Source organism: Rhizophagus irregularis, chromosome 15, assembly GCF_026210795.1.
Source record: "Rhizophagus irregularis chromosome 15, complete sequence".
Classification (NCBI taxonomy): domain Eukaryota; kingdom Fungi; phylum Glomeromycota; class Glomeromycetes; order Glomerales; family Glomeraceae; genus Rhizophagus; species Rhizophagus irregularis.
In genome coordinates this window covers 822,024-847,663 of record NC_089443.1, presented here as the reverse complement: position 1 = coordinate 847,663, position 25,640 = coordinate 822,024, and the positions used below count along the sequence as shown (strand labels likewise).

The 25,640-nt window shown below is 27.0% G+C and overlaps 6 protein-coding genes across 6 annotated transcripts; 4 read left to right on the top strand and 2 right to left on the bottom strand.

The window, feature by feature from the left end:
• Positions 1 to 330: 330 nt before the first annotated feature.
• On the top strand, positions 331 to 1,015 carry OCT59_006949 (uncharacterized protein; the record flags this gene model as incomplete). The annotated part of the gene is made up of 5 exons (XM_066138194.1): positions 331 to 483; positions 559 to 577; positions 708 to 739; positions 807 to 878; positions 977 to 1,015. The coding sequence occupies 5 exons, from the start codon at positions 331 to 333 to the stop codon at positions 1,013 to 1,015; spliced, it is 315 nt and encodes a 104-aa protein (XP_065998410.1).
• Positions 1,016 to 2,906: 1,891 nt separating this feature from the next.
• OCT59_006948 (uncharacterized protein) lies at positions 2,907 to 3,125 on the bottom strand (the record flags this gene model as incomplete). The annotated part of the gene is made up of 1 exon (XM_066138134.1): positions 2,907 to 3,125. One exon carries the CDS (start codon positions 3,123 to 3,125, stop codon positions 2,907 to 2,909), a length of 219 nt encoding a protein of 72 aa, XP_065998409.1.
• Positions 3,126 to 3,370: 245 nt separating this feature from the next.
• On the top strand, positions 3,371 to 4,571 carry OCT59_006947 (uncharacterized protein; the record flags this gene model as incomplete). Its single annotated transcript, XM_066138060.1, has 5 exons — positions 3,371 to 3,400; positions 3,754 to 3,889; positions 4,191 to 4,199; positions 4,282 to 4,367; positions 4,446 to 4,571. The coding sequence occupies 5 exons, from the start codon at positions 3,371 to 3,373 to the stop codon at positions 4,569 to 4,571; spliced, it is 387 nt and encodes a 128-aa protein (XP_065998408.1).
• A 2,210-nt stretch (positions 4,572 to 6,781) lies between these two features.
• OCT59_006946 (uncharacterized protein) lies at positions 6,782 to 12,057 on the top strand. Its single transcript, XM_025320049.2, has 2 exons — positions 6,782 to 8,707; positions 8,788 to 12,057. The coding sequence occupies exons 1-2, from the start codon at positions 6,786 to 6,788 to the stop codon at positions 11,621 to 11,623; spliced, it is 4,758 nt and encodes a 1,585-aa protein (XP_025172247.2). The 5' UTR covers positions 6,782 to 6,785; the 3' UTR covers positions 11,624 to 12,057.
• A 4,248-nt stretch (positions 12,058 to 16,305) lies between these two features.
• On the top strand, positions 16,306 to 23,610 carry OCT59_006945 (uncharacterized protein; the record flags this gene model as incomplete). Its single annotated transcript, XM_025333459.2, has 11 exons — positions 16,306 to 16,548; positions 16,638 to 16,707; positions 16,784 to 16,959; positions 17,039 to 17,387; positions 17,461 to 17,738; positions 17,811 to 17,883; positions 17,978 to 18,511; positions 18,583 to 22,304; positions 22,413 to 22,630; positions 22,698 to 22,858; positions 22,952 to 23,610. The coding sequence occupies 11 exons, from the start codon at positions 16,306 to 16,308 to the stop codon at positions 23,608 to 23,610; spliced, it is 6,483 nt and encodes a 2,160-aa protein (XP_025172248.2).
• A 290-nt stretch (positions 23,611 to 23,900) lies between these two features.
• Positions 23,901 to 25,108, bottom strand: OCT59_006944 (uncharacterized protein; the record flags this gene model as incomplete). The annotated part of the gene is made up of 4 exons (XM_066137845.1): positions 23,901 to 23,997; positions 24,063 to 24,183; positions 24,350 to 24,528; positions 24,972 to 25,108. 4 exons carry the CDS (start codon positions 25,106 to 25,108, stop codon positions 23,901 to 23,903), a joined length of 534 nt encoding a protein of 177 aa, XP_065998407.1.
• Positions 25,109 to 25,640: the final 532 nt, after the last annotated feature.

Here is a 25,640-nt window from a genome sequence, read left to right as displayed (position 1 = left end):
ATATTAAGCTATAATTTGCAATTCAAATTGCTGATGCTGTCTCATGTCAAAAAGATATTATTCATAATGATCTCGTAAAGTATTTTATTTATTTTGATTTTTTTTTTTTTAATTAGTAATCTCAGTATATTAACTTTTAATTAATATTTTTAGCATTCTAATAATATATTAGTCCATCAAAATAATGTCATGTTAATAGTCTTTGGTCTTTCATGTGGAGTTGGAGTATCAAGTTCTGCCAAGAACGTGTTTTGGAATTGTATCTTATATTGATTCGCGACGCTATAAGAGCAATTAACGACAATAATAATATAGACAATAAGAAATCAGATGTGTATAGTGTTGGTGTACTCCTATGGGAAATGTCATCTGGACGAAACCATTTGGTACGATAATATTCATGATGAAGTAGCATTAACATTACTACTAATTTTAAATGGAAACAATTTTGATACACCAGTTGATTACATTATTAATATACAAGTATGAAACATTTTATTATTTTGTAATTTGTTTGTTTTGTTTTATTTAAATATTAATTTTAAAAAAATTTAAAAGATAATCAAAGAAGCGACAAGTATTTTGAATTAAAGCTAATTAATTTAAATACCTCAGAATTGATATAAAAATGTCAGGGAGAAGCTTGTGATAAAGCGCATTGGGACGAAACGAAAAATGTGTAGCGTTGAAATTATTTAATTTAAAAGATGATGCTATTGTTAAAGAAATTCTACACGAGGTAAGTAACTAAGAGTATTTTTATTTTATTCGAAACTAAGAATAATTTTACATATCATTCATTATAGACAAAATTACATCGGGAAATTGACTATAGTAATGTGATGATAAATTTTTTCGGGATAATTAAGATAATTCAGGTAAATTATTTTTTAAAAAAAGTTTGGAAATATTTACAGTACACATAATTGTTTTAAATTTAATAAATATTTGCGAATTTTTTATTTTTTTTTTCTAGACAAAGAATATTATTTGTAACAAAGGATACGCTTCGTAACTATCTAAAGGAGAATTCCCTTCGTTAAATTGGCTGGATAAATACGGATTAGCCCTTCAATTATCAAATATTTGTACGAAAGAGAAATGATTTACATCAAACAGTATACCTATACAACAGAATTCCTTAATATTATCAGTATCTGGGTTAAAGTGTAAACATATTGTCGAACTTTTTTAAATTCGATACAATTCTTAACTCGTGGTTCAGTATAATAAAAAGTCGCTGGATGATGCACTTGAAGGAGGAAGGCAAATAGAAAAATTTGATTGAATGAGAAAAGCGATACTTATAGCTTTAGAGCGCTATTTGGCATCGCGAGTTAAAAATATTCGTAAGTGATGAATTTAAGTGATGAATTTAATGTATTGTATTTTAATGTATTGTATTAATAGAATAATTTAAATTTAAGATGTATAAAAATAAATTTTATTATTTTTTTTTTTAAAAAAAAAATTGCTTTAAAACAAAAAAAAATAAAAATATAATAATAAAATTTCATTTATTTAAAACTAGATAATTTTTAATTTGATTACCAAATTTCGAAATGGTTGGATTTAAAGAACTTTTAGCATAGATATAAAACCTCTTTACATCACGTCAACGACCTATTGCGGCTCTTTCAGTTAATTCCACACAGTTAATCTTAGAACATCAGCTTCTTTTTGTTGGATTGACCGTACAAATTCTATTATTGATTCGCGACCTTCATGTATTTCATTACTCACAATCCATGAAACATTTCTATATATCAATAGTTAATAATTTAACGCAAAAGATACGTCTGCACGGTAGTAAATATCATCGATCTTGCAACAGAAGTGATGGATAAACATGGTGCACTTTTACCTTTTTCAATTTGACCCATTTCAATTTGACCCATTATAGCACAAGCCTCCTTAACAAGCAAATATAGGGGAACTTATGAATTTTCTCAATAATATCGTTACCCATATCATAAGTGGGTAGTTTCTTCGTACAAAACACAGGTAGAACGCTGAACAATTGCCGATTGATGAATTTAATCAGCGTTGTTCAACAGATGGAAATTAACATACACTTCAGTCGGATATCAATAAGTTTATAACTTGAGAGAATAAACGATCAATTTGGCTGAATCATATGCCACAGTTGAGAAGATTTAAACATATCGGTTTAAATCATCAATAAATGTCTATCGCCTCGCTAATTAAAACTCTTCTTCGAATAAACGACCATATGTTTCACATAATGTTCCTCCATCAGTTCGAAAATGATTTTGATAAATCAGCGGTATAAGTAATTTCAGCAACAGGAAAATTGATGCATATATCCGATGGTTCTAAAGCTTCGTTGAATTCAATCCCATTATTATTAGAATTAAAACTTAATAAATTTTTTGTGAGATCCCACATAATTTAAAATTATACATTATGAGATGTTATTTGTATAAACTTGTATTCAATATATCATCTCCAAGAAGTACGTTCGCTTACTGGTTATATCATTCCCGTGATTCAGTTTAAGATTTTGAATTATTTGTCGTGATACCATTGGAGATAAAGTATTAACAATCTCTTGAGTTGTTGGCTTCTTGTCCGGATCATAATCCAACACTCTAAATAAATATGCAAAAAATATTATTTTTATTTATTGCGTCTGTTGATACTTTTTGTAGGTAGTACATCTATATAAATTGGTATCACCATTACCAATGAATCAAAAAACGTAGTCATTACTTACTTGAATAAAGATTAGAATATCCATCAGGTGTTCCCTCTACTATTACTTCTCTTAACCTTGCGCCAAAAATAAATCATATTTTGGTAAATGCCTAGCGGATCAAAACCTTTTGCCGAAAGAATAACACTCTAATACTATATACATCGCTTTCTTTAACCTTTCCAATCGCTTATCCTTTCCATGAATTTGTTCCTTCTAAATTTTTACCTATAATATCAAACATTTCTACACCGATAAGAAAAAATTCATTTAACGGAATTCGATCAGTTTTCCTAATACGTCTACTTAACTCAGAATCCGCCAGCTTGATTGAATTTTGACGAGCAAGTACATTATTTGAATGAAAACTTTTATGTACTATTCCATGGAATATTTTGCACCTTATCATTGAAGAGTTAATTCGTATTTTATCTTTCCAATTTAATGAAAGAAATTCGCTTCCAAATAATTACGAAGTGTGCCTCCTTCTGCATATTCATTTACAATAAATACTCTTTATCTAAAGATTTTAAAAATCATATTTTAATAAAATTAAAAAAAGTATAAAAAAAATAAATAAAATAAAAAACAACATTGTCTGTCTGCAGAACGCGCTAGAAACATACCAAGTATGTTATAAGATTGACTATTATAATGCACGATCCTGAACTAAGCCAGTGTTCCGTAATAACTTCAAACATAAAAAAAAAATATCTACCTGAAGCGATTCAGTTATTTCATAAAATGTTATCATCATATCGTTAAAGTTAATTTCATGACAATTTTTCTTAGTACAGGCAAACTTGAATTCAAATCTCTTTCTTTAATGACTTCAACACTAAGCATTTTCCAATATGCTCTATACACTTTAACAACTAATCCACCGACTATCTCTTCTTTAACATTGACCAAAAAAAAGTTCTTTGGATAGACTATTCGACCTGAACCGATTCAATCCATCGTCGGCTTGACTTGTACTACACGCATAAATCAGTATAAGAATTTAAATTCTATTTTTATAAATTAAAAAATTTTAGAGTAATTCCAATAATAAAAGTGATACAGATAATAAATGGATTCAATGGATTAAAGATGGAATTGCTAATGAATATATCAATTATCATGATTACAATGAGTTTCAAGATATGGAATGTATTGGTGTTGGAGGATTTGGTAATTTTATCGAGCTAACTGGAAGAGTTTAAATACCGTTGTTTCATTAAAATCTTTGATAATTAATGAGGTATTTAAGGTTATACTATAGAATGATGTATTATTGTATTATTATATTATATTTCCTAACAGTACCGTTTGCTAAAATGGTGTATGTTTATTTTTTTGTAGATAGAAATAATGCATAGAATCAATTTTCACGACATATTATTCGATTTTTTGGTATTACAAGTAATCCAAGTAAGCACGATTATATTGTATAACTTTAAATAATTTTAATTATTCACTCTCTTTTTTTTAGATGATGAAGGTTTAAAATTACTCGTTTATTCTTGAATACGCAGATAGTGGTACGTTGAAGGATTATTTAAAAAATAATTTCAATAAATTAGGTTGGAATGTTAAGTTGCAATTTGCAATTCAAATTGCTGATGTTGTCGCATGTATGCATCAAAAAAATATTGTTCATTGTGATCTAGTAAAGTATTTTATTATTTTAATATTTTAATTGGTATCTATTAATCTCAATATATTAACTCTTAATTAATTCTTTTAGAATACTAATAATATATTGGCTCATCAAAATAAGATTAAATTGATAAACTTTGGACTTTCACGTAGAGATGGAAGATCAAGTTCAGTCAAAGACGTCTTTGGAATTATACCTTATATTGACCCATAACGTTTCAAAAAGCAAACAAACGAAAATAATCATTATATAGGAAATAAGAAATCAGATGTATATAGCGTTGGTATACTCTTATGGGAAATATCAACTGGACGACAGCCATTTGAATCTTACAATAATATTCATGATGAAACAGCATTAATATTACTAATTTTGAATGGAAAAAGAGAAACTTCAAATTTTGACACGCTACTGTAATTGATTACCTAAATAAGTATGAATTATTTCTACTATTTTATGGTTTGTTTATCTTGTTTTGTTTAAATATTAATTTTTAAAATCTAACCAAAAATGCGGCAGTATTTTCTGAATTGAAACGAGTTAAATCGTAATACTTCAGTATTGATGGAAAAATTTATAATGGAGAAGCATGTAGAATACTACGAATATAATAATTTAATAATAACTTGAAGATAGCAGTAGATTAGTTGCACATTACAAACGTAACATGAATAAATTATTTAATTTAAGAATGATGTTATTGCTAAAGGAATTTTCCACTTGGTAACTAGAGCGATCAAAGTTTAATTCGTATTACGGAAGATTTTTAACGTATCATTTATTATAGATAAAATTACATTGAGAAGTTGACCTTTAATAATATGATGGTAAAATTGTTTGGGGCAACAGATTCAGGTAAATTATTATTAAAAAAAAGTTTGGAAATGTTATGGGATACGCAATTGTAAATTTTTAATTTAAAAATTAAAAAATATTTTTTATTATTTTTCTTCCTAGATAAAAATATTTATTGGTAACAGAATATGCAGAAGAGGGCACCTTCGTAATGAAAATTTTCCTTTGTTACAGTAAATTGGCAGGATAAATACGGATTAGACCTTCAGTAATCGAATGAAATAAAATATTCGTATGAGAAAAAGATTTACATCAAACAGTATAAAATTCCGTTAGATTATCAGATTCTGGATCAAGTTAAAGATGTTAGTGGTTAGTCGAACTTTTTTTAATTCATTCGAATACTGGTCCACGAGTTACCAATATTAGAGAAAAGTCGCTCCGCTGGACGCACTTGAAGGAGGAAAGCAAATAGAAATTTTAATTTGAATGAGAAAAGTGGTATTTATAGCTTTGGAGTGCTATTTTGGGATTACCAATCGTAATTAGTAATTAGTCATGAGTAAACCGTATCGCGAGTGATGCATAAGAATATTATTTGAATGCAAATCTTTATGTACTAAGTCATTTTCATGTAACAACTTTATTGCACTTGACAATTGAAGGGCTAATTCGTATTTATTCCCCCAGTCTAACAAGTTAAAATTCTCTTTCAAATAATTACGAAGTCTGCATATTCCTTTACCAAAAAATATTCTTTATTTAAATATTTCAAAAATTAGTTTCAATATTCATAAAATAATAATAAAAAAAAAATTAACAGGCATATTGTATTTTTGATTATATAATGAGACATAATCATCGTGTAGTGTAGTAATTTCAAGAAAAACATATATATATTTACCTAAATCGGTTTTTAGATATTCCATAAAATTTTATCATCATATCGTCAAAGATAACTTTTTCATATAATTTTATTTTAAAACAGATCAATTTTCTTAGTATAGAAAACTTTGATTCACATCTACCTCTTCAGACACGTACCTCGTAGATAATTTCTTTAACATTGTTTAAATTAAATGACGTTAATACTAAACATTTTTCCATTTTGTTTCCAATTTGCTTTATACACTTTACCAACTAATCCACCACCTATCTCCTCTATATTATTAAATTCATCATATTTATAATATTTTAAATCGTGTTTCTTAATATATTGTTCTAGCGTATAAGTAGACATATTGAGTAGAATATGGGGGAAATTTTTTTTTTTTTTAAATTATTGTATCACGGGGTTCCTTAATGTATAACGTACGAACTGGCCGGAATTAACGTTAACGCTATCACATGCACCCTCCTAAACTCGGGCCAATTCGTATGTTAATATCGGACGCCCATTGTATATATCACATCGAAAATTGTCCGAAGTTCTCTAAAATGAAATCGAGCGAATATAATTCTGGTCAAAATTTAACATAATTCTGGTCGTAGTGCATATTTTCTGAGGTTCTTTATTTATGGTAAGATCATTGCTTTGTGCTCTGTGTTCGCTTTTAATACGTAATACATGTAATACATAAAAGCTGTTAACGGACAAAATTTTTTTTTTTTTTATAAAAAAATTTGTCAGTCATGTCTATAAACCTTAGAGATTTATTTTCTAAAAATGATAAGAATATAACATTAAAAATTATAAACTCACAAAAATCTGCATGTAAAGTTCATTTGAATCTTTGTGATAATCTATTAAAAGTTCGTCAATACCTCGAAAATCATGATATTATCGACGATACATTTTCGTTTGTAAGGAATTATTCTGAAAATAATGATAGTATGATTGAATTTTCCGAGATACCTGTTAAATTTGAAGAAAATTTTCGCTTACATCAAATTGTGCGTAAAACTGAAGATGCTCATATTTTATATATTACATGTTCAAAAATTTGGAAGTTTATAAACGATTTACGTAAATTAGATTATGGGTGTACCATGACTTCCAACGGAATTAAGAAAGCTAGTAAAAGAGCATTTGAAGCGAAAAATTGTAAATTGGAAATTGATAGTGGAACATGCGAAGAGGGAAAATTTAAATCTGAGTCAAGTGAGGATTTGATGATGGATAAAAATTTATTTTTTGATGCTGATATTAATGTGGAGCATTTTGTAAAGTTGGGAATAGGAATGTCAATAGGAGCATCAAAAAATAAAGAATCTCATGTTGAAACCAATTACTCTTATCGTTTTACGAAGTATGGCAAAGCGTCATTGAAACTTGAGCATTTAGAAGCAACTCCGGAATTTATTAAAGTAGTAGAAAATGCCATAGAATCTGAAGATCCTGAAGAATTTAAGCAAATTATTGAAGATTACGGTCAATTTATTCCAACTGAAGTTATTTTAGGTGGAAGAGTTCATTATGATGATTTTGCAGAGTCGGTTAAACACTCTGCAGGAAATTCTAATAAAATTATCGGAAAGATGAATATACAAATCCTGAAAGCAAAAATAGGAAAAGCTTCTACTACTTCACAAGGAAGGTCAAACAGTTGTAGCTACAAATATACCAAAGTAATTGGAGGGAAACAACCCGAGAATATTGGAAATCTAAATAGAGGGGATTGGGTTAGTTCTTTAGATAATTATGAATATTGGGATTGCATAGAGTTTCGCAATCCGATTAGTATTTTTCAGTTTTTACCTGAAGATTTACATGAACGAATCATTAAGTCTTTTGGAGTGAAGATTCATTATTTAACTACTGAAAATCATAATTGTGTTTTTGAAGAATTTAGAAAGCCAATACAATTGAGTTTGAACTTACCAAATAAAATCGCAAAAATTATTAAAAACAAAGATATAGATTCTAAAATTTTTGCAACCGTTACGGATATATCGAAATCAAAGAATGACTTTTTTACTTGTCAAGTCCTTTGTCCATCAGATGGAAAACTACCGAGTCTTATAATTCATCGTGTACAAAACTCGTTTGAAATCTTTAAAAGGCGTGAATGCAAATTAAAAATTGGGTGGATGATAATCGGATACTATAGAGATTTCAATTTTGATTATAATACTCGACTAGACATCCTGCATTATGATTATGATTCTAATGCACCAGATACAGATAATCTAATCGAATATGATTCAAAAGTCCCAATTTGTTTAGGAATTCCTGTGGTACGTGAATATCCTAATAACGAATCTCTTGTTATCGGATATTATTACAGACAACATGAGAATAATAAAATTAAGGCATGTACTTTCGCTTATTGTTTAAAAGATAAGTGCCTTGTAAAATTGCCTAATTTTACATTTTACATACTTAAAATTACAAAATATCATAACCATGGTGCTTGTGATATAATTACGCTTAGAGAAAAAGAATATAGTAATTTTAATACTGAATCTCCAAAATTTGTTAGCATATATTCTGCAGAACAAACTGATTGTGTTTTTTTGAAACAAAGAAATGGGCAAGTTAAAATTAAAAAAATTGGTAACGACAATACAGCAATATTATCGGTTAAGTGTGCAATCTTTGATCCATATACCAGGTACTGTATTTGTTATTATTATTTTTGTTTTAATTAAATTAATATTAAGTATATATATATGTATATTTTTTCAAAAAAAGGAAGGATTCGATTCAGGAGGATTCGATTCAAGAACAAAGTAAGTTAGATAAAAGAACCATAAAATATGATTCTCTAGATAAAATTGCTGCCTTCGATAACCACCAGTTGGAAGATAAAGATGATATTATTAATAAACTCCAGCAACAAACTGATAAACTAGAGAGAAAATTGAATGAAGAAACCAGAAAGTATCAAGTTTCCCAAGACAAGTTAGACGTGGAAAAAAGTAGTATGTTAAGCGAGGAAAAAAAAGAGTTAAACGAAGAAAAAAGTGAGTTAGACGAAGAAACAATAGAACATCAAGATTTTAAAGAAAAATTTACCGCTCTCAATGATCAATTAATAACTAAAGAGCTAGAGAGACAATTGAATGAAGAAACCGGAAAGTATCAAGTTTTTCGGGAAAAATATACATCCTTTAATAACAAACTAAAAGATAAAAAAGTAGCAGAAAATGAAGATAATTTTGCTCATGAAATCGAAAAAAATGAAAATGAAATTGAGACATTTAAACGGTATGAAAAATCAGCCAAACAAGATGATAGTGATGCGCAAAATTATTTAGGATATTTTTATGAAAATGATTTAGGAGTACAAAAAGATTTAGAAAAAGCTTTTTATTGGTATCAAAGATCAGCAGAAAATGGAAATAAACTTGCACATTATAATCTAATTTCATATTATTTAAATGGATGGAAAATTGATGAAGGATTAGTTAAACAAGAAAATGATAAAATGCAATATATATTAGGGTATTTTTATGAAATACAGAAAGATTCAGAAAAATCATTTTATTGGTATCTAAAGTCAGCAGAAAATGGTAATAAGTTTGCGCAATATAATTTAGGTTTGTATTATCAAAATGGATGGGGAATTGAAAAAGATGAAATTAAGGCATTTAAATGGTATAAAAAATCAGCTAAACAAGATAATAGTGATGCACAAAATTATTTAGGATTTCTTTATAAAAATGGTATAAATATACAAAAAGATTTAAAAAAATCTTTTTTTTGGTATCAAAAATCGGCAATAAATGGTAATAAGATTGCACAATATAATTTAGGTAATTTTTATCAATATGGATGGGGAATTAAAAAAGATGAAATTGAAGCACAGAAATGGTATAAAAAATTAGCTGGACAACATAACAAATTTTTTGTAAAAAATGAGGAATTATTACAAAATATAAATAATATAAATGCGGAAAATAAAGAAACTATAATTAATGATATTACTAATGATAATCCTTTTAATTATATTCAGTTTAATGAACCTATCATCAATACAAACTGTGAAATTGATTCAATATTTATTACAGTAAAAGCAACCATTTCTCCCGGAATTTCTGATACTTCATATATTGAAGTAGAAAAGTTGCAAAAATTACTTATTAATCGAAAAGATGATATTGATCATATATTAGGATTGCAACCCGTGTATACCATAGGAATTGACTTTCAAAAAAATTCTACCAGACCATGCATTACCTGTTGGGTTGCTAAACCACTTGATATTACAGTTTTGGAGTGTCTTGAAACTATATTTGAAAATCAATTTAAAGTTATATACAAAATAGTAATACCTTTAAATGAAAATAATAATCAAAATTTAAATAGCAGTAATTGTTTTGCTAAAAACTTTGTCGATAATAATTTGACAAATGATTTTTATAAAGAAAACTTAGAAAATAATGACTATGATAATAGTAGTGGTAGCGATAGAAATAATGATCATAATGATAACAACATCAATAATAGTAACAATAATAATAGCACCAATAGTAGTAATGGTAATAGTGGTAACGGTAGTAATAATAATAGTAACAATAATAATAGCAGTAATAATAATAATGGTAGTAGTAGTAATGGAAGTAATAGAGATAACAGTAATAATAGAGATAATAGCAATAATAATGGTGGTGGTGGCGATGATGGTGGTGATGGTGGTGATGGTGATGGTAACGATAGTAGTAAGAGTATCTACATTTCATCTAAAGTAAATGCAGTTGTTGATTCAAAGTCGCAAGATTTTAAAATTATTGCTAAACTTTGGGCGAAAACTAATCCTTTTGAAGATACTCTAAAATATAATATTGATGTAATTGCTTGTGGAATCGGCGATTTGGTTAGTAATAAATGTCCATTGCTTAATAAAGTAGGGTTTGGTTATTTGCTTCAGTCTGTTAAAGTTCAAATTTCTCCATTACCTAATAATGGAAGTGATTTATTTGACTTAAAAGAAGTCTCACAACCAACACAATTGAATCAAGGTGTTGAATTTTCAGTAGGTAGTGAGATGAGTATTAATGGAAAAATTGGAATGTCAAAAACGCCAGGTGTTGAAATTACAGGTGGATATAAGAAGAATAATAATACTAAATATTTATCACAAGAATGGGAATTTAACTATAAAGGTCCTAATGATGAAGGAGAGTATTGGTTATATGAACGTAACAAATATCTTGATAAAAATGATAATACTTATACTCCTAGAGTACATTTTGGCGAGTGGTTTTTTAATGATGGGATGCATGGATTTTGTATTACTATTACTCAAGTATTACGTTATGAGATTACTCATTGGTGGCATAAAATCCCTCCAAATATGAAAACTTCGTTGCAGCGGTTTCCTATGGTAGCTCACAATCTTAAAGTAACTTTTAATGGCCTTAATGATTTTAATGATAAATTCAAAGAGTTAAAAATGAGGTATAATACTAATATTAATATCACCAAGACTGTTGGCAGCAATGTAAGGGAAAATGATTTTGAAACACAAGATATTCTGACTTTGAATTATGGGAAGATTGGGGAGATTAAACGTTCATTGGTTTAAAACAATCAATTATTGGAAGTGTAAAAAGAAATTATTATATTTATTATTATTGAACAATGATATTTTTTTATTTATTATATTTATTTGAAAGTTTTTATATATTTTGCTTAACGCATATAAATCTTTCTTTTTATATAAAATAAATCGGTTCTAAACCGATTCTGACTTACAACTATTGAGGTGATATTTTATAACCAGATTGATGCAAACAAGAATTTTGAAATATTAATTCCAATGGTACTCTTTTGGTTTAGTTAAGTGAAAACGTTTTATACTAACCTATAATAATTGTCTATCGATAAAAACAAATCTAAAATTGATTTATTGATATCTGAAAATAAGTACATTAATACACTTAAATACTTAAAATCACTGTACAGTATGTACTTTTTTCAACGTAATAAATTAATAAATTAATAAATTAATAAGTTAAATATATGGTCATAAATTAATTTTGAAATAATTGGGTTTCTTTTTTTAGTATGTACCGTATATCGTAAACATAAAAAATGTCCTTATTTTTTTCGTCAACCAGTCACCAGGTGGCCCTTTTACAACCAATCTTATTAGCTTGTACTAAGATGACTTGTTTATTTCTGCCATAAACATTTGTGCATTGATATTAGTGTTGTACCCCATATTTGACCATGTCTCAAAATCGACTTGGGAATTTGGATATTTCAAATAGAATTGGTATCGATTCTGAAATAATTCAAGTAAATTTTATTTTAGAGTTTTTTATATATAAGCCGGCCTGATTGAATGATCATTTTGTTAAATTAGAAACTGATCTAAAATCAGGCTGGTCTTCTATAAAAAAAAAAGATCCTTAAAAGATTCAACATTCAAACTACAAAATTAATATATAAAATTCTAAAAAAAAAGTTTTGTAACGGCACTTATATCATGTGAGCCCTCTATGCTAATAGTCTCATTATAATTTAATGGAATTAAATTATAAGCAAAATACGTATTAACGTTAATTATACATTTGTCCATAGTATGAACTTGGGAAAATTTTTCAAAAATCTGATATCAAATAAGAAATCCAGTTATAAAGGCAATACTTGCAAAAAATAATTACCGTAAAGAAAGCACACATGGTGATATTTATTGATATTTTTAGTATATGCTGCACATTCACAATAATTTTGTTTCAATTTTTTTTTTTTTAAAAAATTAAAAATTGGCCCACATTTAGTTTGTTTAGAATATAGACTAACGAATAATTAAGACTGATTAATACATGATTTTTTCATAAAATGAATTATGTAGTAAAATGTAAACATCATCAAATACATTTTGACATACAACGAGCGTGTAAAAATTAATGATGTGCAACTTCTTTTTGAATTATAAGAAAAGGTGTATTAACTTTACTTGTTTAAGCATTAAAAAAATGATGACCAAAAATAAAAGAATGGTTTGAAGAGTCCAATTTAGTTAATAGAGGAATTCCTATACAAGGGGAGCTTTACTGAATAGATTATGTTGTATTCGATTTGATAATTCGGCATTAATCATAGTTTCCGTCCGATGTATTTTATTTTTTCAGAGTCCTTAATTGAATATTAAAATTTTAAGAAATTCAACTTGTAAAGACGTCTTAGAAATTTTTTCTGAATAAGTGGATTATAGGAACTTCTTTTCCACAAAGGATTTGACAAGTAAATGTAAATAAATTATTGTTTGATTCTGCTGTATCAATAACAGTTGCAAAAAAAATTATGATCTGCTTTTTTTTTTTGAACAATCTATATAACTAAAAAAATTTGTTTAGTCCCCGCATAAATAATTTGAATTATGTAACTTGAAATCCCATGCCATATAATTAAAACCCGCGACATGCTTCCGCCTCCGCCTAATCTATTTATGGTCAAAAACTATTCGATCCGTGTGCATTCCAATCAACTAATCCAATTTCAGTTAATGAAATTTTACCTTAATCGGAATTTTTTTTTTGATTATTAATTTTTTTGTCCGATTTTTTTTTTCAAACCTAAAAAAAATTTTTTCCCTTTTCTTCTTTCGGTTTAGTTTTTTCAAACTGAAAAATTTGGTTTTTTTCATTCTTTTCCCGTTTAGGTTTAATTTTTTTTTCTCAAACTGAAAATTTTTTTTTTTATTAAATAATCCTATTGTTTCGGTCTTTTTAAGACCGATTTTTTTTCATATTATTTTTTTTTCGAGACCGGATTGTTATTTTTTTATTATTTTTTAAAAAAAAATTTTTTTCACTCTTTTTGGACCGAATTATTGTCTTTTTTTTCAGAATGTCTTTTCGGTACTTGTTTTTCTTTTCGGATTCCTTTTTTTTTCGGAAATTTCCCTTTTTTTAAACCGGTTTCTTTCTTTATCCTTTTTCTTTCCCCAAATTTTTTTTTAATTTTTTTTTCTTTTTCTTTCGATTTTTTTTTATTATTAAATAAAGAAATAAAATATTATATTAAATATACTTACAAAATTATTATTTTTTTTTTTGAAATCAATATAACATGTATGAAAATTGACCGACGTTGATAGAAAGATAATTAAGATTTTTTCAATTAAATTGAACGCTGGATAAATAGTTTGATTTTCAAATTCATAAAAAATCAAAAAAAATTGATATTTTTACAATATTTTATAATTAATTACAGTCGCCACTGGTTATAACGAACCTGTTTGTACCGAAAACTTGTTGTATTGAACCAAGTTTCACAGAACCGATTTTTTTATAATTAATTGCACTGGATATAACGAAATCACATAATAAATTACTATATACCGCATCCGAACTTATTTTAGCCAGCCCAAGTATATCAGTTACATATTTAGTATACCGAACTATCACGTGACTTTAATTAGTGATATAAAAGAATGGACTACCGGAAAAATTATTTCTGCTAGTATCAGATAAAATTTTCATTTGAATAGCTGGTAAATACTTAAAAAATCGATGAACACATAAATTTTAAATAAAACATAGTGTTATCTGTTATAGTAAGTCATGTAATCATCCGAACTTTAAATATTACAGTATATGCTGCTATAATTTAATTGGATAAAATTCATATACCGAACAGTTCGGTATATAATATGAATATCATATATCGAATTCACCATATACCGAACCAAAACGCTTGGAACGGCAGGTTCGTTATATCCAGTGGCGACTGTAGTTGAAGAAATTGTTAATTTAATAATAGATTATTATAACCACCGGAATTCTCTAAATAATCACCAGATTTTTGAATAAAGATTTTAATTCAAATAGTTTAGTTAATTAATGATTTATTCGAGTAAAATGAGTATCAAAAGAATAATACATTTAATTGTTCAAATATTTTTCCTAAGTTGGTTATAAGTTTAAGATTGACGTAATATAAAATAATAAGAAATAATTATAAAATATTTTATAATTATTTAATAAAAATATTTGTAGTATTTTCATATAATATTAAAGTTTTTTCGAAAATACTTCTAAAAAAATTAATCAATTTTTATTGATAATTATTTTTCACAACTCGTTAATTAATCCGAATTTCATTCTACACTCAAACGTCAAATTAATATGAATATTAAATATAATTTATATCATTCTAATATTATAAATATAATTTAATACATTAGTTATTTTTTGTTAACTAATTATTAACCATATTAAATTCGATGCGAAGAAACGGGTGACTGCTAGTAATACCTAAATATTTTAATAATGTACTATTAAATTTAAATATTATGTTAAGAAATATTTTCAGAACTTCCAATTGATATTTCTAATTTTCTCAAACTTTCTACATTATGAAGTAGTGTATGTGATCAGATGATTTATTGGACAATTTGAAACGAAACCCATACATTGTGTTTTGATCACTTTTTTAATACAGTAACCACTAATGTAATAATAAGAATTACGTGAAAAGTCCGATCATAGAAATCGTAAGAATCGAAACTCTCCGAGTTATATACTGATAGCGAAATGTGCAAAAGAATATTTCGAACGTGATACCTGATACAGTGATGCAAAATTTATATGTACACATGATCACTTTTCACAAAAATTCCACAGCTGATATTTATTTATTAAAAAAATTTGAACCACAATAAGTACTAAAAAAATAAGCTTTTTTTTCATAATTCGATTATTATTTGACTTCATTTTAACAACTCCTTTTCAACATCTCTCAATGCCAATTTCAGTCAATTCTTATAAGTGCTCTCTTATTTTCTTAATTCCATTAAAAGTCATGGTGCATCCATAATCTAATTTACGTAATTTAATTTTCCAACTAGGTTCTGAACATTGTTTTCGATATAATATATTTATTATTCCATTTAGAAGATAATTTTCCTCTTCTTCAAGCAAACCGTTATTTTCATGACTTTTTTTGACAATAGGTTTCATCAGTAAATTTATATTTATTTTCCAAGTTTCTTGATGAACAATTCATAAATTATCTGTGATTTAAAGTTCGAGCTAGAATTTCTTACGAGTCGAATTGATCGATTCAATCGGACCATCGACTTGGCCCGTCGGTGGATCGGTTTGACTTGTACCACTTCAAGCCATAAGTAATTTAAGTCAGATGATTTGTCACACAATTGCGTTTATCAATATAAGGACATTTTTTTTCTTTTTTTTTAGTAACGCATTTCTAATATAAGGACTTTTTCTATTTTTATAAATTAATTTTAACAAAATGACGAGTGAATCCAATAATAAAAATGATGATACGGATAATAAATGGATTCAATGGATTAAAGATGGAATTGATAACGAATATATCAATTATCATGATTACAATGAGTTTCAAGATATGGAATGTATTGGCGTTGGAGGATTTGGTAATGTTTATCGAGCTAACTGGAAGAGTTCAGATACCGTTGTTGCATTAAAATCTTTGACAAACGGTAAGGATGGTATGAAAGAAGTTGTTAATGAGGTATTTAGGGTTATACTACATTGTTTTATTACATTATAATTATTATCATTTTCCTAACAGTTTATTAAATGTATATTTATTTTTTGTAGATAAAATTAATGCATAGAATTAATTTTCATGAAAATATTATTCAATTTTTTGGGATTACGAGTAATCCAAGTAAGCACAGTTGTATTATATAATTTTAAATAACTTTAGATTGCTGACAAATTTAATTATTCATTTTTTTTTTTAGACGATGAAAGTTCAAATTACTCGTTTATTCTTGAATATGCAGATAGTGGTACATTGAAAAATTATTTAAAAAAAAATTTCAATAAATTGGATTGGAATATTAAGTTACAATTCGCAATTCAAATTGCTGCTGCCGTCTCATGTATTCATCAAAAAGATATTATTCATAATGATCTAGTAAAGTATTTTATTTATTTTAATATTTTAATTGTTATCTATTAATATCAATATATTAAATTTTAATTAATACTTTTAGCATTCTGGTAATATACTGGTTCATCAAAATAAGATCAAATTAACAGACTTTGGTCTTTCACATAGAGCTGGAGTATCAAGTTCTGTCGAAGGCGTTTTTGGAATTATACCTTATATTGACCCACAACGTTTCAAAAGGCAAACAAACGAGAATAATCATTATATAGCAAATAAGAAATCAGATGTATATAGCGTTGGTGTGCTCCTATGGGAAATATCATCTGGACGACAGCCATTTGAATCTTGCGACAATATTCATGATGAAACAGCATTAATATTATCAATTTTAGATGGAAAAAGAGAAACTCCAATTTTTAATACACCAATTGATTACATTAACATCTATACAAGTATGAAATATTTTATTATATTGTGATTTTTTTTATCTAAATATTAATTTTAAAATTTTAAAAAAATTTCAAGAATGCTGGCAAGATAATCCAAGCGGTAGACCGGAAATGCAACAAGTATTTTCTGAATTAAAACTAGTTAATTTAAATACTTCAGAATTGATAGAAAAATGTATAAAGGAGAAGGATGTAGAATACTATGGATATAATGAATTTAATAAAATTGAAGAGATAGCTAGCGGATTAGTTAGTAAAGTCTATAAAGCACATTGGGAACGAAATGGAAAATGTGTAGCGTTGAAATTATTTAATTTAAAAGATGATGCTATTGCTAAAGAAGCTGTACACGAGGTAAGTAACTAAATGGAGAGTGTTTAAATTTTAATTGTGTTAAGAAAAATTTTGATATTTCATTCATTATAGATAAAATTACATCGGGAAGTTGACTTAAGTAATGTGATGATAAAATTGTTTGGGATAACTAAAACAGATTTGGGTAAATTGTCCTTTTAAAAGGGTTTGGAAATGTTATGAGACATGCAATTGTAAGTTTAAAATTTAAAAATTTTTTCGAAATTTTTTTTTTTTAGGCGAATATTTACTGATAACAGAATATGCGGAAGGAGATACGCTTCGTAATTATCTAAAGGAGAATTTCCCTTCGTTAAATTGGCTGGACAAATACAGATTAGCTCTTCAATTATCAAATGCAATAAGATATTTGCATGAAAGAGAAATGGTACATAAAGATCTACATTCAAACAGTATACTTATACAACAAAATTCCATAAGATTAGCAGATTCTGGATTAAGTAGACGTATTAAAGATGTTAGTCGAACTTCTATAAATTCATTCGACACAATTCCTTATACTGATCCACGATGTATCAACATTAAAGAAAATTCTATGGATGCACATAAAGGAGGAAAGCAAATAAAAAAATTTGATTTGAATGAAAAAAGTGATATTTATAGCCTTGGAGTAATATTTTGGGAATTATCAAGTGGAAAAAAACCTTTTGCTGATGATGAGTATGATTCACCTTTAGCTATGAAAATTGAAAAAGGGTTAAGAAAAGGAATAATAGAGCGTACACCTGAGAAATATTCTAATCTTTATACAAGTAAGTAATTATTCCATATTTAATTTATAAATTATATATATAAATTAAAAAAAAAATTGAATTATTTTTAGAGTGTTGGGACGGTGACCCAGAAAAAAGACCGACGATTCAGAAAATTATTATGATTTTGGAATCAATGGTATCGTCGCAACACATAATTCAACATTTTAAATTAAATTACGGATTATTCTTGGATGGGTGCAGAATAGAACCTAGTAAACAAGCTGTATTAGTTGAGAGTGGCGAATTGAATATGAGTTTGTATGAAGGACATCCTTTAGTGTATACTTTTATAAACGATCGTAGCTCCAATACAAATTTATTAAGTTTTAATTCTGATGAAGATTGCGTTGAATTTAACGAATCTCTACAACCATCTGATATCTGTATTAATTTTCCTGTTGCTGAAATCACTTATACAGCTGATTTATCTGAATCTTATTCGAACTTTATGGATGATGATGTGGCATTATATGAAATGTATGGTCATATATTCTCAAAAAGAATCTTAATTGGTGGCAAATTATTTATCGATGGTCTTAAATCAGCAACTTCTCGACAAATTGATCTCTTTGTCTCTTTCTTAACTTGGGCATATGATTCAGCTAGATATAGAAAAGAGAATCCATTTAGTAATTTATCTGCCATGAAGTTCTTTCCAAAAATAACAACGTTAGAAGAAGAAGAAATAGATACTCCTTCAAAATTAATCAATTGGATAAATAATTTATACCAAAAAAATATGGCCAGTATAATTTCGTATAGGAATCTCGTTCCCATTTCTGAATTAAGATTCGGTACATCATCATCGACATCATCATCAAATGAAAAACAACCTGGAGTTGCTAATTTCAAAGGGGAATTAAGTTTAGAAGAATGGGTTAAAGACTATATATATGTTAATCTAGCTAGGTGGATTAAGGAACTTCATCTTGTTCAAGGTCTAATAATTAGTAAACATTTTGAATTAGAAAATAACAAGAAAATTGCTATTGACTTTATTAACGTTCCCAAAGTGAACTCAAGCGATAAATCATATTTGGAATTTATAAAACCGACGCCCACCTTGGAAGAATTCTTAGCATTTAATATGATTAACGAAGACATGACATTATTGCCATTTATTAAAAAATCTGCTAAATCTGTTGATTTAAGTTATTGTGATTATATGCATCTTATGATAAATTGTGAAAGATACGAAATTTTGTTAAATAGAGGTGATATTAAAGCTTCGGGAAATTTTAAACAAGCTATAGAAGAAGCACTTGAAAGTATGAAGCCACATACGTCTTTACAAAATGTATTTGATGAATACGGATATTTTTTTCCATTAAATATTGTCTTAGGGAAGTCACTTAAAAATATTTTACCAAATCCATCATCATTTACTTTCGAAAAGTCTCTTTTAGAAATACCCCTATTTGAATCGATAAAGTCTCATCTGGATAAGTTGAAGATTAAGTATCTTCTAACAAAAAAAGGAAACGTTATTGAAATCAATGATTTATATAGCTGGATTCAAAATACAAATGATGATTTGGAAATTGTTAAATTTGATAAAATAATCTCTTTGTATGATATTCTTGAAGAAAAACAGAAATATAAAATAAATATTGTATTAAACAACCAAGATAAACTTAAAATTATAATGACGGGAACTGTTGACTTAAAAGATTTAGATATTAATAATACTGAACATTTTAAACGAATAAATGTAAAACCGTCATTGGAAAACGGAAATTATGAAGTTTTTGGATCAATTATTTCAAAGGATAAAAAAGAAAACTTAAAATCAGATTTTTTTATTACATTTGGATTATATGATATTAATGGATTTTCTGCAATGATAAAAACTCTAAATGTAAATAATTCAAAGATCAATATAACTGAATGCTATATTTTATGGATGATTATTGGAAAACCTTCAGAATTATCAGTATTTAGTCCAAAGAACCGAGAGTTGCAAGTTTATTATATGAGAGATTATATTACATTACAACCTGATAACTCATACTATTCCATTAGAACTTCTTATCAATTATCTCAAGAAGATACGATTTCTGTTAATATTTATTGTTCAACGACAAATTGTGGACTTATGGATGTTAAATTTGTTGGATGGTCGAAGAGCACTATTAGTTTACAAATCATTTATAATGAGTTAAATTTAAACATTCCAAATTCAAACACGGTAATTTCTGTTGATAATGATAATGATACTGATCCTTTAATAAGTATTGACATACGTATTTCTATTTTATCTTCAAAATATAAAAATTTAAAGATTGATAATGAAGAAAAAGAATTTTATTTAAACTTAATTGGTCATATTTTAGATAATGAAAATTTTATCAAAGAATCATCAGGCGAAGATAATCCAAATGCACATATTAAAGATAAGGGTAAAAAGCGTAGCAAAGATGATGATGATCAAGCATCAGAACATCTTCCTCGTTTTAAACTTAGAATAGATGAGCCACCTATGGATTTAGATTTTTCAAATACTTATCAACAACAAACCATTTCAAGTCCTTTACCATCATATTCGACATATTCAAATTTTTCAACAATTTCAACACATTCAACATATTCTAATCCAGTATTTGATAATAATCAAAAATTATTTCCACAAGAAACTAGCTTGAACTCAAATTATATTCCATCTCAAGAAGATAATGAATTAAATAGATTTAAGATGATGAGTATAGATAATATAGTGGACTTGACTCGTAAAAATACTTCTGATACAACTGCTAATCTGGATTTAGTATCAAATTTAATGTTTAAAGAAGTATGTAGTATAACACAAAATATTGAAGAATTTACTCCTCTAATTAAATCATTCCTTGCTTTAAGAAAAGAGATTGTATCATTATATGAAAAAGCTGAACATCATAAAGAATTATGTAGTTTTCTTTTACAAAGATGCAATTGTGCTATGGTAACTGTAGAAGATTTATATATTAGAAAAACTGAGAATGAAAAATTTTTTTATAAACAAGGAAATTTAAATTTATTTAAAGATTTTATTAAATGTATAAAAAGGATAAAAAATTTTATAGAAGAAATAAGTCAATTGGGTAAATATCGGAAATTTTTATTAACCAATAATATTGAAGAAACTTTTTCTGAACTTACAACTGAATTTGATGGATATATGAATAGTTTAAATTTTCCCTTTACCATCCAAGCTATTGATGAATTTAAAGTAATTAAAAATGAGACAAGGGAGATAAAGAAATTATTAGTAAATGTTTATGGAGTTTCTGATGATAAACAATCTCAACAAAAGTTTTTAAAAGATATGGATTCTTTAGCTGAAAGAAATAAGGAATTTCAAAAACAGAGTAAACAGAATAAAGTTTTGGATTCTTCAGATTTTAAATTATTAGAAGTGAATGAACCTTTACTGGATGGTAATGATTATCAAAGGACTAAAATTTGTCCTTCAAGAAGGATTGAAAAACGTACTTTATCTTCTGATGATAATATTATTCAAGAATTTTGTTTTAAAGAATTTTCAAATAATACTACAAATTCTCCTTCTGATGAATCTCAAATTGAAATTAGAAGACAAGTTAATATTCTTAAAGAATTAAAAAATACGAATAATATAATAAGATTTTTTGGTGTTGCTCAAGAAAATTCGAAATTTTATTTGGTTACTGAATGGATGGAACTTGGTAATTTACATGAATATTATACTAATTATAAAGATAAGATGAATTGGGAAACAAAAATTAGATTTGCTTTGGACATTTGTTGTGGTATTTCTTATCTTAACGATTGTCAGGTAAAAATAAATGAAAGATTTTTGAATGATCTTCAAAAAAATAGTAATTCTCATAATTCTCATGATTCTTTATTAATTCATTTTCACTATTTTTTCTTCTTTTTTTAGATTCTTCATCATGACATTCAGTCGGCAAACATTTTAGTAAATATAAATGAGAAAATAAAAATAACAAATTTCGGTTCAAGTAAGAAATTCTATGATCTTACTAGAAATATATCGCCTAATATTGAAAATGTAAGATACATGGCTCCTGAAAAATTATTAACAGATAACAATACAAAAAAGGAAAAAGTTCCCTATGATTTAAAGTGTGAAATATACAGGTATGAATCATATATTATCATGTAACTATTAATTATTTATTTAACCTATTTTTTTAATATTATGTAGTGTTGGAGCATTATTATGGGAAATCGCTGAATTGAAAAAACCTCATTCTGATCTTAATAAATCTGAAATCCTTGTTGGTATTAGAAATCGTGTTAATGAAAGATATAATTTACCATTTTCAGATGGTATACCAGATGATTGGAAAAATTTAATTAGAACTGGTAAGTTTAAAATAATAATAATAATTATTATTTTTTTTAAAAAAAAAACGAAATATAATGATTTATTAATATATTTAAAATGTTATTTATTAGCTATGTTACATGAACCAGCATGTCGTCCTAAAATATCAAAAATTTGTCATAAACTTCATAAATTGAGTAAAGATTATTCCAAATTCTCTACATTAGATGATTGTACTGAAGATTATGATGAAAATTTATCATCAATTGATGATAATCAAAGTACGATGACTTCCATTACAATTCTTACTGTTGAAGATGCTATTCGTGCTCATAAATCAAAAAATGGAAATAAACAATTAGCTTGGCAAAGTTTTAAATATCATTCTGTAATCGATATTTACGCAAAATATATGGTTGGTTATTATTATTATCATGAAGAAGTTCCTGAATTACAAAAAATTAGTAAAGATGAAAGGGTTAGAATTGCTGTAGAAATATTTAAAGAAACTGCTGATAAAGGAAATCCTTCTGCTCAATTAAGATATGGAATATGTTTATGGCAAGGTGAAGGTATAAGTGCTAATTCTTTTGAAGCTCTTAAATATTTAAAATTATCTGCTAATCAAGGAAATTCTGCTGCTATGTATGTTATTGGAAAAGCTTATTTAAATGGTGGTAATGGTATTGAACAAGATAGGGAGAGGGGTGCTAAATATTTAAAAGAAGCTGCTTTAAAAAATCATTTAAAAGCTAAAGAAATGTGTATTAAAAATAATATCATTTTTTAAATATTTTTATGTTATTCAATACATTTAGAAACTTTATAAGTAATATTCAAATATCTGGTTTATTTCAAATAAAATGTACAAAATTATATTATTATTTGCTATTGATTATACATAATACGTAAAATTTGTACTTCCAAAAATAAAATTTTCTACTACATACATAAATTGTTAATTGAGAAATTATGAAATTTTTCTTCGTTTAAATATATGCAAGTCTTATTAGTCAGTTAATTTTAGTTTATTCTTTCGTCAACAGTAAATTTTCGAGAAAGATACAATGAATAACCGAGTCATTTACTGGTAAGCATATTTTGCGATCTTTTCATGAGTGTTGGATTAGTAGCCAATTCTGCTAATTGTGCTTGCCATTTATTTTCGCTTTTCTGGCTAAATGTTTCCTTAATTTGTAGCTTACGATCCTTGCTAAGTTTACTTGATTCGTTTTTGCTAACATTTTCGCTAAGTTCGATTGATTCACCCTTATTAATTCATCATCATTAAATTCACTTGATTTATCCTCATTAACTTTGATCGATTCATCTTTGCTAAATTCAAATTCATCAAAATCTAAATCTAGTAATAATTTATAAAATGCTTTTCGCAACTCCTTGGCCATTGGACGATTGGTAGAAATAGGATCCCAACAATGTTCATTAATTTAGCATATGGTTCAGGTGTATATTCTGGAATTTGTGGACGTTGACCATAACAAATGGCTAAAGCCAAATTCTCATCATACTCCCTATTAACAAAAGGTGTTCACCACTAATCAATTCTGACATTATCATTCCAAACTCATAAATAACTGCTGCTTTAGTGAACTCTTTACCAAGTAAAACCTCTGGTGAGACAAATGGTAAGACACCATATAGTATTTTGTCTGTAGAACTTTGATACACAGACCAAAATCTGAAATTACTGATCCGATAATATTATCAGAGTAAATTTCATTCAAGATGTTGCCACTGTGTAGATAGTATTTTGAATCATAAATAGAATCCAGTCCTTCGCTAATTCTGCTTAATATTTCTATGATGTCTTTCCAAGTTAGATTACTGTGATTTTTTTTAATAATTTTCCCTAGATTACCACCATTTTTGAATTCAATAACAATAGCGTATTCTCCATTTTGTGGATCACGAGTCACTCCATAAATTTGAATAATTCAAGGCCACCTGTTTTACTATTTATTTTTAGATTAGAATTAACCTGCAAAATTTTTAAATTATTTTGTGTGAATATTTGTTTTCTTCATAGTACATGAAAAAAATAATTTAACCACCTCATTTAAAAAATCTGAGCTGACATTAGTCATATTCTGAAATTTCTTTACTGCCACTTCCTTTTTATTTTCCCATCACCATTCAGATTTATTCAAATCCCAAGCTTGTTTATCCTCCACAATTGGACCATCTTTCCAAACTGCTTTATAAACACTCCCAAACCCGCCATGAACAATAAGTTCAATATTTTCAAGATTTGAGTATTTAATTTCCATGATTCGCTGTATTGAGTTGAGAATTTTAAATAAGTTTGTCAAGACTTGAATCACTGCTGGTTCAATGTACAAAATTATTATGAAAATGTACAGAGTTGCACGGTTTACAATAAGCAAAAAATTTTTGACCACATACCTGACATTTACTCATCCTTATTAATTTAATTTTGAGACTACTGTATATAAAATAAAAAAGATTTACATAGGGCATGACCAATAGCCAATAATTTTATCCGACAAGTACACGTTTTTTGAAATGTAAATTCTATATAGCCATGCAAAAAATTGGGATGATCATTACTATAAAATTAGGTGAACTTCCCAAATATAATGTAGCCAATAAAAAATTTGAAGCAGGGTTATGGAAAGCCGTCCTTGACAAAAGGTTGATGTCCAAACATCATGAAATATAATGTTTAGACATCATGATGGTATGTCTAGACATCATGTTTGATATATGTAGGATGATGTTTGTATATTATTTAACATGATGTGAAAGACATCAACCGACATGATGTCTAGACATCATGCT